Source organism: Glycine max, chromosome 6 (assembly GCF_000004515.6).
Source record: "Glycine max cultivar Williams 82 chromosome 6, Glycine_max_v4.0, whole genome shotgun sequence".
NCBI lineage: Eukaryota > Viridiplantae > Streptophyta > Magnoliopsida > Fabales > Fabaceae > Glycine > Glycine max.
This window is the reverse complement of record NC_038242.2, coordinates 13864637-13879106: the sequence shown is the minus strand read 5'-3', so window position 1 is coordinate 13879106 and position 14470 is coordinate 13864637. Positions and strand designations below refer to the sequence as shown.

At 29.4% G+C, this 14470-nt stretch overlaps 1 protein-coding gene and 1 pseudogene across 2 annotated transcripts; both read right to left on the bottom strand.

The window, feature by feature from the left end:
- Nucleotides 1-3380: 3380 nt before the first annotated feature.
- Nucleotides 3381-6496, bottom strand: LOC100792390 (bidirectional sugar transporter SWEET10-like; annotated as a pseudogene).
- A 3854-nt stretch (nucleotides 6497-10350) lies between these two features.
- SWEET15 (sugar efflux transporter SWEET15) lies at nucleotides 10351-12783 on the bottom strand. 2 transcript variants are annotated; one of them, XR_001388647.3, is made up of 7 exons: nucleotides 12446-12783; nucleotides 12272-12308; nucleotides 11971-12181; nucleotides 11678-11842; nucleotides 11261-11380; nucleotides 10455-11135; nucleotides 10351-10416 (listed from the first exon to the last, which is right to left on the bottom strand). XR_001388647.3 is itself a non-coding variant. In NM_001357929.3 (6 exons), exons 1-6 carry the CDS (start codon nucleotides 12483-12485, stop codon nucleotides 10779-10781), a joined length of 930 nt encoding a protein of 309 aa, NP_001344858.3. In that variant the 5' UTR covers nucleotides 12486-12624; the 3' UTR covers nucleotides 10444-10778. The 2 variants fall into 2 exon arrangements, 1 of the variants encoding a protein (NP_001344858.3); NM_001357929.3 differs by lacking the exon at nucleotides 10351-10416 and having other exon boundaries at nucleotides 10444-11135; nucleotides 12446-12624.
- Between the last annotated feature and the right edge of the window lie 1687 nt (nucleotides 12784-14470).

Genomic DNA, 14470 nt, shown 5'->3' with positions numbered 1-14470 from the left:
CAAATGTGTTCTGGATGTTCCAATTCTTACAAAATATATCACCAAGACTTATAAACAAAAATTTACAAATCGATAATAGTATAGTATAATGTAATTACTAACAGATCCAAAATAAACAATCCTACGCTTTGTAATCCCATCCAAGTTCAGATGGGTGAATCTTGCAACTTTCATAAATGAATACATGATACTCGGTACATCCTGACGTTAATATTAAATTCATATTAGATATGTATACGATTTTAAAATTTGACAGACAAATGAGTGCTTAATTACTCACCAAACTATTACAAGTCACTTAGCAAGACTTTAAAGGAACTTGGTGTTACAATAGGAGTGTTATTTAGGATAAGCTTTTGGTTCAAACCTGCTTTTGAAGATGGAGAGGAAGAAAACAATCTGCCCAAAATGGGTCATTGTCACTTGATGATTTATAGTGAGTTCATAGAAATCTCTAAGTTTTGTCCATCCAGTCAATAAAGTTGAACCCACCATATTTTGGTTGAATGTAACAGAGTGTATGTTGTCATTACTATCTAGCAGATGTCAAGTATGCTCTAGTTCATCATTCCATGTTACAACAAATGAGCTATTGACTTTACCATAATGTTACATTTAACAAACAAACTAATATAAACAAATGTGTTATATCATGTCATCTTTATTTGAGAATAATCTTGAAATTTCTAACCTAATCCATAATATGATTTGTGTTGAAGATTTCCTCTGGTTTTTTGTTAATCTTCATCATCGTCTTAATCATTTCCTTCCAATTCTGTTGATCTTCATTCATCGTTTCTAAACTCCATTTACAATATTAAAGTTACTATTAAAAATAAATATGCATGCCTACCTACTAGTAGTAAACCAAGACATATGAGTTTGGTCGAGTACATGGCACGGAGTTGAAAGACACAGTAGTGCATATATCCATTTTTGAAAACCAAGAATGATATTCCTATTTTAAAAAAAATTAGGGGCCTAAGGCTGTGACAGAATTCTCACACCAACACAAAGTCCCATTAACAAACATTTACATGTTAGTAATACACACATTAACAAGAAGCAATATACATTTATAGAAGAACCCAAACCTAAACACAAAAATAAGTATTCATAGAAGGAGCCATACCTAGCTTCTCGCTTACCATCACCATCAAAACCAAACACAGAAACAAACATTTATAGAAGACTAACCTTTCATGATCGAGAACAAGAACTAGAGTGAGTAGAACTGTGAGTGAGAGCGAGAACGAGAGTCATAAAACGAGAACACGGTGGTGGCATGGTGAGCACGTCACGTTGCAAAGAGTTAAGTTACAATGAGAGAGAGAGAGTCACAAAGGGAGAATGAGAGTTGCAGCGCCGCGAGGAGGAGGAGAGTGAGAACGCGAGAATTAAACGAGACAAAAAGGGTTTGAGTGTCAAAATCCCTTTTTTATATATAAAAAAATCCAACAACATTGGTAACCAATGTTAATGATGACATCTTATTTATAAAAATGTTACAGCATGTTGTTTAACATCGGTTATCGTCATAACCGATGTTAACAGGATGATATTAAAAATCAATTTTGTAATAGTGAAGGTATGTATGTATATCAAGCTCAATTTTTAAATCATGTTCGGTGCATTTGATTTATAAACTAAGTTCAAAGAATCAATTATTAAATGAAGTTTCAAACTAATTTTAAATTGCTTTGGTTGATTGAGAACCCTTCCATACTATCAATTAACTTCTCTTAATTGGAATTATGCAAGTATACATAAAACGAATCCTTATTAAGGTTGATAGTATATATGGTCTTGGCCTTGAAATGCAGTACCCTTTCTTCATCCTAAGCTATATCTAATAATTTTGAAAATATAGAAACGAAAAAAAAAGGCTTGAAAAATGAATGAAAGTGAGAAAGAGGGAAGGAAAAAAGTTGAAGACAACTTGACAAGTAGGTTTGTGGATGTTTTTATGGCCTTTATCCTTTAATATAAATGTATTTTGACTTTTTGTCATGTAGGATATACATAAATATTGGACTTAAATTTAGAGCAAACTTCAAAAGTAAATATTAAAAGAGTCCATCATAGTTTTGGTGTTCAAAAACTCAGATTTAGTAATTTCAAATAATTATTTTTTAAGAAAAAAATAAGGATATTTTTGTAAAATTATCCCCTAATGAATATTAATTCTCTTGAAATATTCATTTTCTTAATTAATGTGAAGAAACCTTAATCAATTATTTTGGGACATAAAAAATGTATGTTAAAAAGTGTGTTGTTAGCACTTTTTGAGAAAATAGTTGTTACTTCTAATAAGCTCTATAAATATAGCACATGTGCACTTTTTTGTATATATTTTTTTCAAATCAATCAATGAGTCATTTTACTTCTATAAAAGTCTTATCTCATTCTTTATTTTATATATATATATATATATGATATTTAATTGATTTAAATATTCCTGATAGATATTTTAATTGCTCATTTATAGTCTTGTAAGTTTATATTTTTCCGATTTGCATTTTATCTTGTAATCGCGAACTTATGAGAACTATAAATAAAAAATTTAGAATCTTAAAATAACTAAAATTAAAAAAAAATGTAAATTTACATGAATTAAAAATGAGCAAAATATCTTAAAGGAATTAAAATTGAAAAAACACTAACTTACCAAGACTCAAATTAGAAAAATAAACTTATAGGAATCAAAAACATATTTAATTCTATTTAATCATGTCAAATAAACAGGTGTTACTTGTATCTCTTATTATTTGTAATTTCTCTGAACTCATATATAACAAAAATAATTACTTTTTAACTGATAAGAAAAATTAGTTGAAAACATTTAATATTATTATTCTCAAATAAAAATATAAGATTATTTTTAAAATATTTTTTGTTGAAATTTAATATCACGAATAAAATAGAGTCCTTAAAAATAAAATTAAATGAAAGATGTTTTAAAAAATTAGTTAAATATGTGTGTATGCGCACGAGAGTAATATTTAACACCTTTCCTTTTGATGAATAAATTGTAATGACTCCCGATTGGCATCAATAGTCCAATGATTGTTAGCTTCCGTCATGAAGATATACATATTTTCTTTTTAGGGTGGCCTTTATATCTGTCCCCTTCTCTATGACATCATAAAAGAAGAGAGAAGACCCTCCACTATCTACATTGCTTTGCTGCATAATTTAATCATGTTTTACCAATAACAATATAAAATTTAACATTAGGATAACGATGATTGTAGCATATGAAAAACAAATTATTAAAAGTGTGCTCTTTAGTCTAATAGACTGCATAATTAGTATATATATTAGGCGTACAAAGGAAAGAGAGAATTAACGAGTTTGACTGAGGGACACAATGAAAGAAGAGAAGATACGTTGTTACACGTTTTACTACAGTGAAAGCGATGGAAGAGGGCAAAGAGAGGATGCTCATGCTAACATATATAACTGACCACCTAACATATTACGTACAGCTATAAATTGATGCAAATGCATTAATCAAAAGAAGAACCCTATACTCCAAAGTACGCGTACTGTTCTTGGGTTGAGAAGAGGCCCCACTTGACCAAGTAGAGTAATTGTACTTTTAGGTTAAATATTTTTGGACCTCATTTTTTTATTTTTACTTTTTTTTTCTTTCTTATTCTTTGGAGTTGTTCATTAGTTAATTAATGCGGAATTCATGTTCTTCAAGTTTCCCTTTCAGTCACAGTACTATTTTTTGTTAGATGATTCGGCTCAGAGGGTTCCATTCTGCTCAGCTTCCCAACGTCAATAATATGACTATTTAGTCTTGCAATTTCGTTGGATCATGTGTCTTGCCGTTTCTATAGATCAAATACAGCACCATCTGAATTATTCCAAATAGAAACCCAAGCGTATTTGGTAGCTGCATCACATCCAAAGCAAATATCAAATCATTAATTTTTTTTCGTAATCAAATTAGTGGTTTGAGACTGAGTAAAAAAAAAAACAAAATTAGTGGTTAAATCAAATTGAAAGGAGTAAAAAAAATCAAATGGATAAAAGGACGTTAGTGACATCGGATGGATCGGAAGGTAATATTAATTTTTTTCAAAAGGATTAAATTAAGAATTTCAAAAATGGAAGGACACAATTAATAATTTAATTAAATAAAAAATGAAAAAAAATCAACCAATTAAATAATAATATAGAAAGGCCATTTTCTTGTAGTGAGAAGGCCATGTTTCCAATTGACTTTTTTTTCATGGGAACTCAACATTAGTGGTGTAGGCACACATTTGATTAACTGTTATAATTAAATTTCTCATTATTACCTAAATTAGCATAACAAAAAGTTATGGGATCAACAAATAAAAAGAAATTATAAAAGTGATAAAGGGAAAGCCTAAGTCGGAATAAGACAAAAAAATTAGTGGTCAGTTTAATATAAATATGCTCCTAAGTCCTAACCGCACGTAGCATTATTGAATTGAACTATCTCATAAAAAAAATAACGGTACTGAAATTAACTTACAGCGATGCAGTAGTCCTAGAGGAGAAGGCCATAGAAGAACCACGTGACAGAATTTAAGGTAAAAAAGAAGGACAAACTGAAAGGCATGAATTCCACACTCTTCATCTTCCCGACACGTTTCTGCATGTATCAATATATTAAAATTTAATTTATCCAAGGGCATATGAAAAACAAAAGCAGAAGTTATAAATTATAGTAGTATTCTATAATGTTATTAAAGGGATTTGTTTGATTTTTTTAGAAAGAATAGTTTTTTTTTTAATTTATGACACGTTTCTGCATGGATGAATTATCAGAATTTAGTTTTATCTTTGAGCTCATAAGAAAAAAAAATGCAAAAATGTTGAATATGAAATTCCCCTGGTGCAGTAGTCTACACCTACACTACATACATAAATAAATTGTAAAGTTTTCATCGAAAAGAAATAATAAATTATCTTCTTCTAATGTTCAACATTTGCTTGATTTTTTTAAATAAAGAATAGTTTTTCAAGAAAAAAAGTAAAAAAAATCTTTAAAAATCTTTCAATATTTTTTCAGTAGCTAATTACATAAGCTTCTGAAAAAGAAACACGTACTGAAAATAAAAGTATACACAATCATTTTCTTTTATGATTTAACCAATCTGCTCCTAAATTCTTACCATAATGCAAAGAGGAGCAGCAAAAACGCTTATGTTGAAAACAAGGGAAATTCATCCTATCACAGTAAGATGTTTAGAACCAGTTGTAAGGTAGAGGGTTGAAAGAAGCATCGCTCCAAACCGAAACACATTTAACAAGAGGAGAAGCTTGATGGTCCACAGCTGTGACATTTAATAAAAGGAAAACTAATTGGTTTTTTATTATAAGGAGTACCCTAGTTTTACTTGGGACGAGAAGGAGGCTTGCATCCTTTTTCACAAGTGCGTAATAAATCCATAGCATTGAACTGAACAGTGCGACAAATTAAGGTAGGGATTGAAACCCTTCTGTAGATTTCTTCTTTTAGATTTGGTAAAATGTTGGTCTGCATTTTATCAAATATAATTAAGATATATATTGTCAGAAAAAATAATTATATGCTCATTCATGAATTACGTACAATGACCAGTATGCTAAAGTAGAAAATATCACTTACAATGGAGCAAGGAACACCATAAAGGAGATCACGTTGCCTATAATAACACAGCAAAAACACAAGAAACATCCATCAGTACTGGTGAAGAAATTGTAATAATTTGTTATTATTATTAAATAATAATAATAATAATAATAATAATAATAATAATAATTAATATTATTAGTACAAAAAAGACATCATGTGCCTGAACTTAAAAGTTATCTATATATGTAGTTCAGTGGAATTTGTTTTGAAAGATGTGATTATCGTTGGAAGTTAAAATAAAATATTATAGTGATTTAATTATAATAGTTGATGATAAAAATGTCTAAGGAAAGATGACTCTTTTTATAATTTTATTATATTTATAGACTGTAATATAGATTATTGTTATTTCTACCATGTTGCTTTTAAATATGAGTATAATTTATCATTCTTTGAAAACTAGAAAATTGTCATGCAATCTGCATGCCACATATGCTTCTAGTTATCATCATGTCCTCTGAAACTACCCATATATTAAATTAATAATAAGAACTAAATTTCTATTTAGTGTTTTTTTACTGATGCATCAAGAAGCTATTTGATACTTAATGAGAGAAAAGAAAAGAAAAAGTAAATATAAGAAAAAAGAAAAAAAGTATAATAAATATAAGAAAAATATGATGTGATTAAAAAATATTAAAAATAAATATAATTAATAAAGTTTTTAAAATGTAATGAAATTCACCCATCATGCTCTACTCTTTTACCCTATTGCCTTCTAAATCCTATAATTTGGTTGAAGTCTCTTTAATAGGGAAGCCCTCTCTCGTGATAACTGACTGGGGTTAGCTTGTACCATTACTGATGCTGCATGTACAAAATTCCTTGGGGGCCCATGCTGAATCTGTATGACGTGTCGCGAGATGTGGTTTAAGCCTTACAACTCATTATAGTTTATGTTGCAAGGACGGGTGAAACTTGCCACAGTCCACAGAATTACTTATTAATTAATTATCTTAATAGCCTTTTTATTGTTATAGTTTCTGTTGCAAGGAGGGGTTACCATAGTTGCCATAGAAACTTATTAATTAATTACCTCCTTTTTGCTCCCAAGAGCTGGTGGTGTGGCTCATATACTACCTCAGTAATTAAACACAGCCTTCACCATATAAATATGCTACCTCAGTAATTAAACACAGCCTTCACCATATAAATGTTAATGTTACGTCCTTAACTTGTATATCATCACAATCTTTGGTGTTATTCACAGTTTTTTTTATTGTAAATGAGAAAGCTATATGTTAGATTTCTTTATGAGGCCTTTTTCTTAATATATGTGAGGTTGAGTTGCTTCATGAACCCCCTTTTTGGCTTGTCAATCCAAAATGTAAAATTTCATCCCAAAATGTACTTATCTTTTTGGCTTCTTTAATGATTAATCCGGAAGGGAAAAAAACATTTTAGAAAGGACCCAGGAAGTAACAACCTATATATATGTGATCTTTTTATCAACATGTGATATTTTTTGTTTTCTAAATTCAAACTTTTCTCGACATAATAAAACTTGAGTTTTAGTTGTTTTATCTTTAAGATGATCATGATGTTATTTATTTTATTTAGACAATATTCAAGTTCACTTTGAAATCTGATTCACACTACATATCTGACTTTTAACAACTTTTTTTATCCTAACACTTACTAAAAATGTTGTTAAATTTTTTTATAATATCTCATGTTGGTAAAGATTTTTACATAATTGTTAATCAATCTAAATATGATTTTTAAAATCTTTATTATAAAAGTTAGCAATTTATCCTACACGATAATACATTATTAGATGCAAGTATAAAATCCTTTAATTTTACTATTAATGTATTCTAATTAAATTAAGATATTGATCACTATACTACAATATTATTAACATTTTCCTTCTTCACACAAATGTTGTTTGTGTTGGGGGTAGGGGGTAAGTATTGAGTAGTGTTACATAAATCTTCATAACAATTTTCGTAATACTTTGTAAAAATTATTAAATAAAAAAGTAAATATATTCTTGAAAACTAAAAAAATATTTAATACTTTTTTTGTATAATATAAGAGAATTTATTAAACGATTTAGAATTATTCTTAAGTATATTTTCCTCAAAAGCCTTAATAACATGCCGAATGTACTTCCACCATCAAAATATTTTAATGTCATTGTACTGCAAATTAATGAATTACTTTTTAACTTAGCAGTAAAAAAGCATTCAGAATTGAGTGAATAGCTAGTTAACTTAATTAAGCAGCAAAAAAAAAAGCTAGTTAACTTGATTTTGAACCAAAAGTCTAAAACGATTACACTAGAAATCTAAATTTTTCAATTGGCTTGATCTACAAGGAATGAATATTATTCATTATTCGTATCTATAATAGGCTGATCCTGGCTTGGCTTCCCATGCAGACCTTTCCCTCTACGTATTGATTTTTTTCTATTTATTCTACACTATGTACTCAATTATACTACAATACTCAAAACAATAATGTTTTTTTGTTTTTTTTTTATAGAGATTTTTTTTCACTTTATTACTCTTAATTGAGTATTTTCTATTTTTTTGCTAATATGCGTTGCACTTTCTCTTAATTGAGTATTAGGTGAAATTACTCACTATGATTCCTAAAATACTCAGATGATTTGTGCCAAGAAAAGACTATGTTTTTCAGCTAATGGATTTCTTAGTTATTCTACAAAGCACTTAATGTTGGTCAGATTCAAGTGTAAGGATAATTACAAACACAAACGCATGTGTTGGCACGTGTGTACACATTGTTGTTATTGAATTTGAACTTATAATTTAACTCACTCACACAAAATTAACTTATAAGGTAAAAATATCCAAACTTTATAAGGACTACATTATTTATGTGATGTGCGTCTAAACACACCCGACACACTCAAGGTACATACTCTAAAGAAGTTATAATTAAGACAAGTCAAAGATAATTGCAATTAAGGCACTTTATAACACACTCCTCAAAATCAAAGTTATGGGCTTGAAGTGTGACCATGAAAGTGGCCCAATAATGAATTTATATATAAACTATAATATCATTTTGGAATTTAAGTTTAGGGTTAACTCATCCTTAAAAAATTAATTTGTAAGATGCATATTGTTCAATCTTTATAAAGACTATATTAATCATTTATCTTTAGTAAATGTCAGAGTAAACACGTCCCCTTATATCCAACGCAATAAAAGTGCTCCAAGAATGACACAATTAAGGCAAGTCATGGGTGACCTCTTTTTCAAAACAGTTATAATTTAAATTATTTAATTATTACAATAATTAATTTATACTTTCAATAATTATAAAAAAAACAAAAGTATAAATTAGCTAGTTGATATATGAGTTCCTTAAGTATATTGTCTTGTCAGAGATTCTATTCTTGGCCATATGTGTGTAGAAAATTTTGTTAAGAGAATTCAATGATGTTTATGTTTGGAAAAGAATTAATCTTTGACTATCACTTGAGCGATATCCTTGCTGGAAAAAAAAATCTTTGCTACACACTTGCACTATCCACTAACACACACAATTTTGACTTTGGGGTGGGTTTGGTGGTAATTAATTATTACATTCCCAAATCTGATATTCTCAACTCCACTTTTGCAACTCAAGAAAAACTTGAACCTAAACTCGAATCCGATTAAAGTGTATTTTTCTAGTTAAAATCAAGTTAAAATCAGACGATATCATATTTAACTGTGTATCACTTTTTGACACTCATGGGATTGGTGGATACTAGTTAAATTCAATATTCTAACTTTCACTTTAGCAAAACAAGAAAAACTTGAACTTTAACTCAAACTCAAATCCAATCAAAGTGTGTTTTTCTTGCTAATATCATCATGTTAGAATAAACTGAGATCATATCTACCTAGATATCATTTAAAGCCACTTTAAATTTTGTAATATGAGTTAGAGTATTCTTTATACTAAAAAAATCTTTCTCTTCTGACAAAAAAAAGGCCAAACACTTGGAAAATCTAAGAACACCACCACAACTCAGATGACGCTATAGATGTTCATGTCTAGTATTGATCTTTCAATATCACAGTTATGGTCCTTGCCATTATCTGGTTACTATTTTTTTTTGGGTATTATCTGATTACTATCTTGGAAGATAGTGATTAAAAATCTACAATTCATAATCGGAGATCTTTATAAAAAAAATAAGTTTACCCACCTTTAATTTATATACATGTATTAAATCAAGTGATTGAATACAAATAATAATGTAATAAAGTTAAGATTGAATTATTTGGATACTACTTAAATTTAATTCTCAATGAAAATAATTTTTTTTTAAACTTATATCTCGATCAAACTTTAAATTTGTCAGAATTTCTAATAAACTAGAAACTTAATTATGAAAAAAAAAATACATGTATTAGCTTGCCAAATATATAACTTTTATTATTGTTAATTATTTCTGAGTGGAAGAGTTAAACTTTAATGGGATTATAAAACTAACCGCTTAACAAATCACTCCGACGATTTTGTGGGGGAAAACAAAGGCAAAGCAAAACAACAGAGCAAAACATACAATATTAATTATGCTCTACTGAATTTGAGCTTTGCGGCGAATTGGTCGTTTGAGTGTCTGTGTCTCTTTCAAGTTTGCGAAAACTTTGTCCCTAGTTGCTCGTTATCGTAATTGAAGACACAAGGCTCTTCAATAGTATAAAATTTTGTGTACCAAAAAATAATTACTCATAAAAAGGAAGAAAATACATATATAATCACAGTCTTCATGCAATAAACTCGATCAGCGCCTGAGTATGAAAGTTCATGCAATAAACTCGATCAGCGCCTGAGTATGAAAGGTGCTTCATGCTTGGAATAAGCTTTTACAACTATAGTCCATATAATAACAATACATCACCATATAGGACTCTCTTTCTATGAAATTCCCTATATTTAGGGGCACAATTAATTAGCGTGGGTAAACAAAAAACAGAAATTACATAAACAGTGAACCAAAATAAGTTAAAATAACTGTAGAGAGAGATAGAAATAGCTAGTATAGGCAACGATATCTACACCGTCTCTGCCTCTTTTCGCACGTTTTACTAATTTTACACGTAAAATATAGAGAGATAGAGATTGAGGCAACAACACTGATCTTCCAATTCCATCAAACTTCGCAACTCACCCTCTCCTCTGTTTTGTTGTTGTTTTTGTTGATGTTGTTCTTGTTGAGTTCCGTTTGGTCATGAGCAACTTGGTCAAGCTTCTTATTCTCCACAGATTGTTGTTGATCTTGCTTATTATTCTCTTCCTTCTTCTCACCAATCTCTATATCTCCACCCTGAGGCTTTACTTCTTCTTCTTGTTTTTCACCATTCCCTGTTGGAGCAATAACGTTTTCACTCTCAACAATATCCCCTTTGTGTTCTGGTAGCTTCTGATCCTTTATGGGTTTGTTGTTTCTGTACATTGCATAGAGACCGATTTGAATGACTCCAAATGTTAACCCCACAACGTTCGGGAGCTGTCCAGAGAAAAAAAAAAAAAGTACACAAGAAGACAGTGTCATATATGTGTTTGCATTATCCATAAAGACAAAATAGTAGGTACCGGAAACACAATGGTTCGTGCATGAACATGAAGACTTACTGTAACATAGATATCCTTCAGGGAAATACCGTATAAGAGCCACATAATTGCGCTTATCAGAAGGAGAAGTGAAAGAGGGAAAGGAAGGAACTCTACGCTTTTCGTCCGAATTACCACCCTCTGAAATTTTTTGACAGAATTAACCATACACCCAAGATTAGTCTAGAATCTAGATATTTTAAAATATATCATGAAACTAATTAATTTAAGAGTTTCATTTTGTATCCGTGTCAATATATGTTGTTAATCAGTTAAAAAATATTGTTAGGATAACTTTTAAAATAATTATTATATAAATTGACAAACTTATGTGTCTATTAGAGTGTTAATATATTTATTCTTAATTTAATAACACGTGACATGAGAAATTAAAAATAGGTAAGAAAGTTGTAGGTTGTGATCAAGTAAGATACTCACAATAATGCTTAAAGGTGCTGCAAAAACACTAGTGGCAAAGACTACGCAAATCCATCCTAGAAGCTTGACACGGGCTTCTTCTCCTTTTGCTAGTAGGTGGGTTAAGAGGACAATTGTGCAAAATCCCCCAAAATTTAACAAAACAATCATCCTCAATGTCGACATCTGGAAGTTGAAAAAAGAGTTTCAAATTAATGTTACAAATCTTCCATAACTAATGAGGGACACAAAGTGAGTAAAGTTTGAAAGAAATATAATTCTAGTCCAAGATGTATTAATTATCATGTATGTACCCTAGCTTTCTTCGGGCAGTAAGTGATAAATACGGCAAGGTAAATTGTCTCAATCACGCAACCGAATGCATTGATGGTGATAAGAAGCGTTTCTCCGGTCTTCACATAGGCATAAAAGATCCAAAGCATTGCACTGAAGAGTGCAGCCACATATGGAATTGATTGGAACCCTTCGGTTGATTTCTTCTTACAAACTCTATAAAATGTTGGTCTGGGACATATGTATTTGATTTTCATTAGTAAGATTAATTGTATAGTTTATGAACGAAAATTAGTTGATTGAATGAACATTTAGACTTACAGTGGTGCCAGAAAGCACACGAAGGAGGCAATGTTACCTGCAACATTTATAATAAAAATAAGGAAGAAAAGAATGTCACATCTTCTGTAACCTTAATTAATTCATAGAGGATGATATATGAAGTAGTGAAAAAGAAGAGAATGCAAATGATCAACTTTCTGTACAGATAGATACCTAGAATCCCAAAGGCGAAACTTAGATGACTGTGGGACATGGTTTTGGAATTTCTCTCTCTCTCTCTCACACACTGATTTTTTGTCCCTTTGTCTGAAGGGAGAGAAGGAAGGTGAGAAAAGAAGAAGAAACTATGAAGCTCTAGCTTAATTTCTGTGTCACACAACTGCCACGAGTATAGAGAGATGATAGTGCCCCCCTATATATAAGGATGTGGCTGGCTCATGCATGAGTAAGTAGGGATGGACAAGTAACAAGTTTGCATGGACATTATGAAACTATGAATGATTGCTTTTCAATACGCTATGAAAGCCACACAATTCAAGCCAAAACGAAATTTGATGCTTTTGTGAAGAAAAAAAAAACGTATCTTATATTATATTATTGAGGTTATTTTATTATGTTTTGAAATTTGAAATAAAATCTATTTAAAAATTTTATAATAACTATGTAGGTTTTGAAAATTAGGAAACTTTTAGAAAAAAATTATTTAACATTCTTTTTCCGAAGTAAAATTAATAACTTCCTAAAATAAATTTTTTAAAAAAAAGATACAATTTTTTTTTAAAAAAAATAGAAAAATAGACCTTTAGTGTTATATATTACTTCATGGGCGACATTAAAAGCGTTATTAAATCGAGAAATAATAATGATGAATCTATATAACTAAAATAGTAAATGAGAAATAACAATGATCAATACGATGATTGCCAACTCAATATATTATTATTGTAAGTGTTGGTGCAGTGTCGTTCTATAATTAATACCTGGGCCAACCCCTTTACTCAAAACCGCTTACGTACCTAATATGTCTTCTATGAAGTTTTTTCTTTTCGCAGCCTTAAACACCCTTCCTGGCGAGACACATCACCATTATTTGGATTCTTCATCACTCAAAACATTCTTTTTAGACATTTTTTCAAAGAATCCAAATTTTATTTTCATTGGATCTTGTTAAAATTATGTTAATAAACAGAGAATATGCTTCTCTTAATTGATGATAAAAAAAATTTGATGATATTTAATTTAAGGGGTAAAAATGAAAATATAATATAATAAAAATAATTATATATCCTATTTTTGTTTATCAACAATAATCTCCCTTTTAATTTATATTATGTGGTACTTCGATGTAGACCAGGCCGCCAAACTGCCCTAGCCGAATCACCTACACTATTAATCAAAAGGTGACCCATTAGGTAAACAAAAATTCATGATTTAGAGGTGAAAACAGGACACGTGTAAAAAATGAGATTATATTCATTCACTATTGCTTTACGTGTTTGTGATACATTTTTTAAAATGTTGTTTTCTGAATGGTTTATGATTCATATATATATATATATATATATATATATATATATATATATATATATATATAATGCATATCTTGATGAAACTGTTTTTGTTATTGCGCTCTATCTCATAGCTTTTGACTGTGCACGCGTGAACAGTGGAATTCAAAGTGCTTCTGATGTTTAAACCAAGTGGCACCCTGTCATCCGATGATAGTTATGTGTATCTGCTAGTTTGATAATATTACAGAGGAAACTCACTTGCTTTGAAGCTGGTTTGCTCGACAGTACATAAAGGATTATGTCCGGATGAATAAAAAATTTCAAAGAAGAAAAAAGTGAGATTTTTTTAAAGGAACGAAATAGTAAGATATTTAAAAGGTATGATAGTGCATGCTGTTAGTTACCTGTTAAAAAATTGAGTTTATTTTTTGTTAGTATTGTTAGTTTAAGAATTAATGTACCGTAACAACTAATCGGAAATTATTATGATAATATGATTTTTAAGGTAATAGTATAAAAATTTTAAAAAAAAATATTATACACGATATTTGTAATTAAATAAAAATTTTAAAAAAATATTATATGTAATTAAATGTTAATGTAAAACATTATATATTATTTAGAGTTATAAGATTGATTTGATAGTTAAACAAAAAGAAAAAAAGAAAGATTGTAAATTCAAATTTCTTTGGCTAATAAAATTAAAAATTAATAATTAATATTTGTC

Excerpts from the sequence above, each read along its gene's own strand:
- SWEET15 (NM_001357929.3), bottom strand. The coding sequence starts at position 12,485 with ATGTCCCACAGTCATCTAAGTTTCGCCTTTGGGATTCTAG. Across the intron at positions 12,309-12,445 it reads TTTCGCCTTTGGGATTCTAG|GTAACATTGCCTCCTTCGTG; the intron begins GTATCTATCTGT and ends TAAATGTTGCAG. Across the intron at positions 12,182-12,271 it reads GTGTGCTTTCTGGCACCACT|ACCAACATTTTATAGAGTTT; the intron begins GTAAGTCTAAAT and ends CATATGTCCCAG.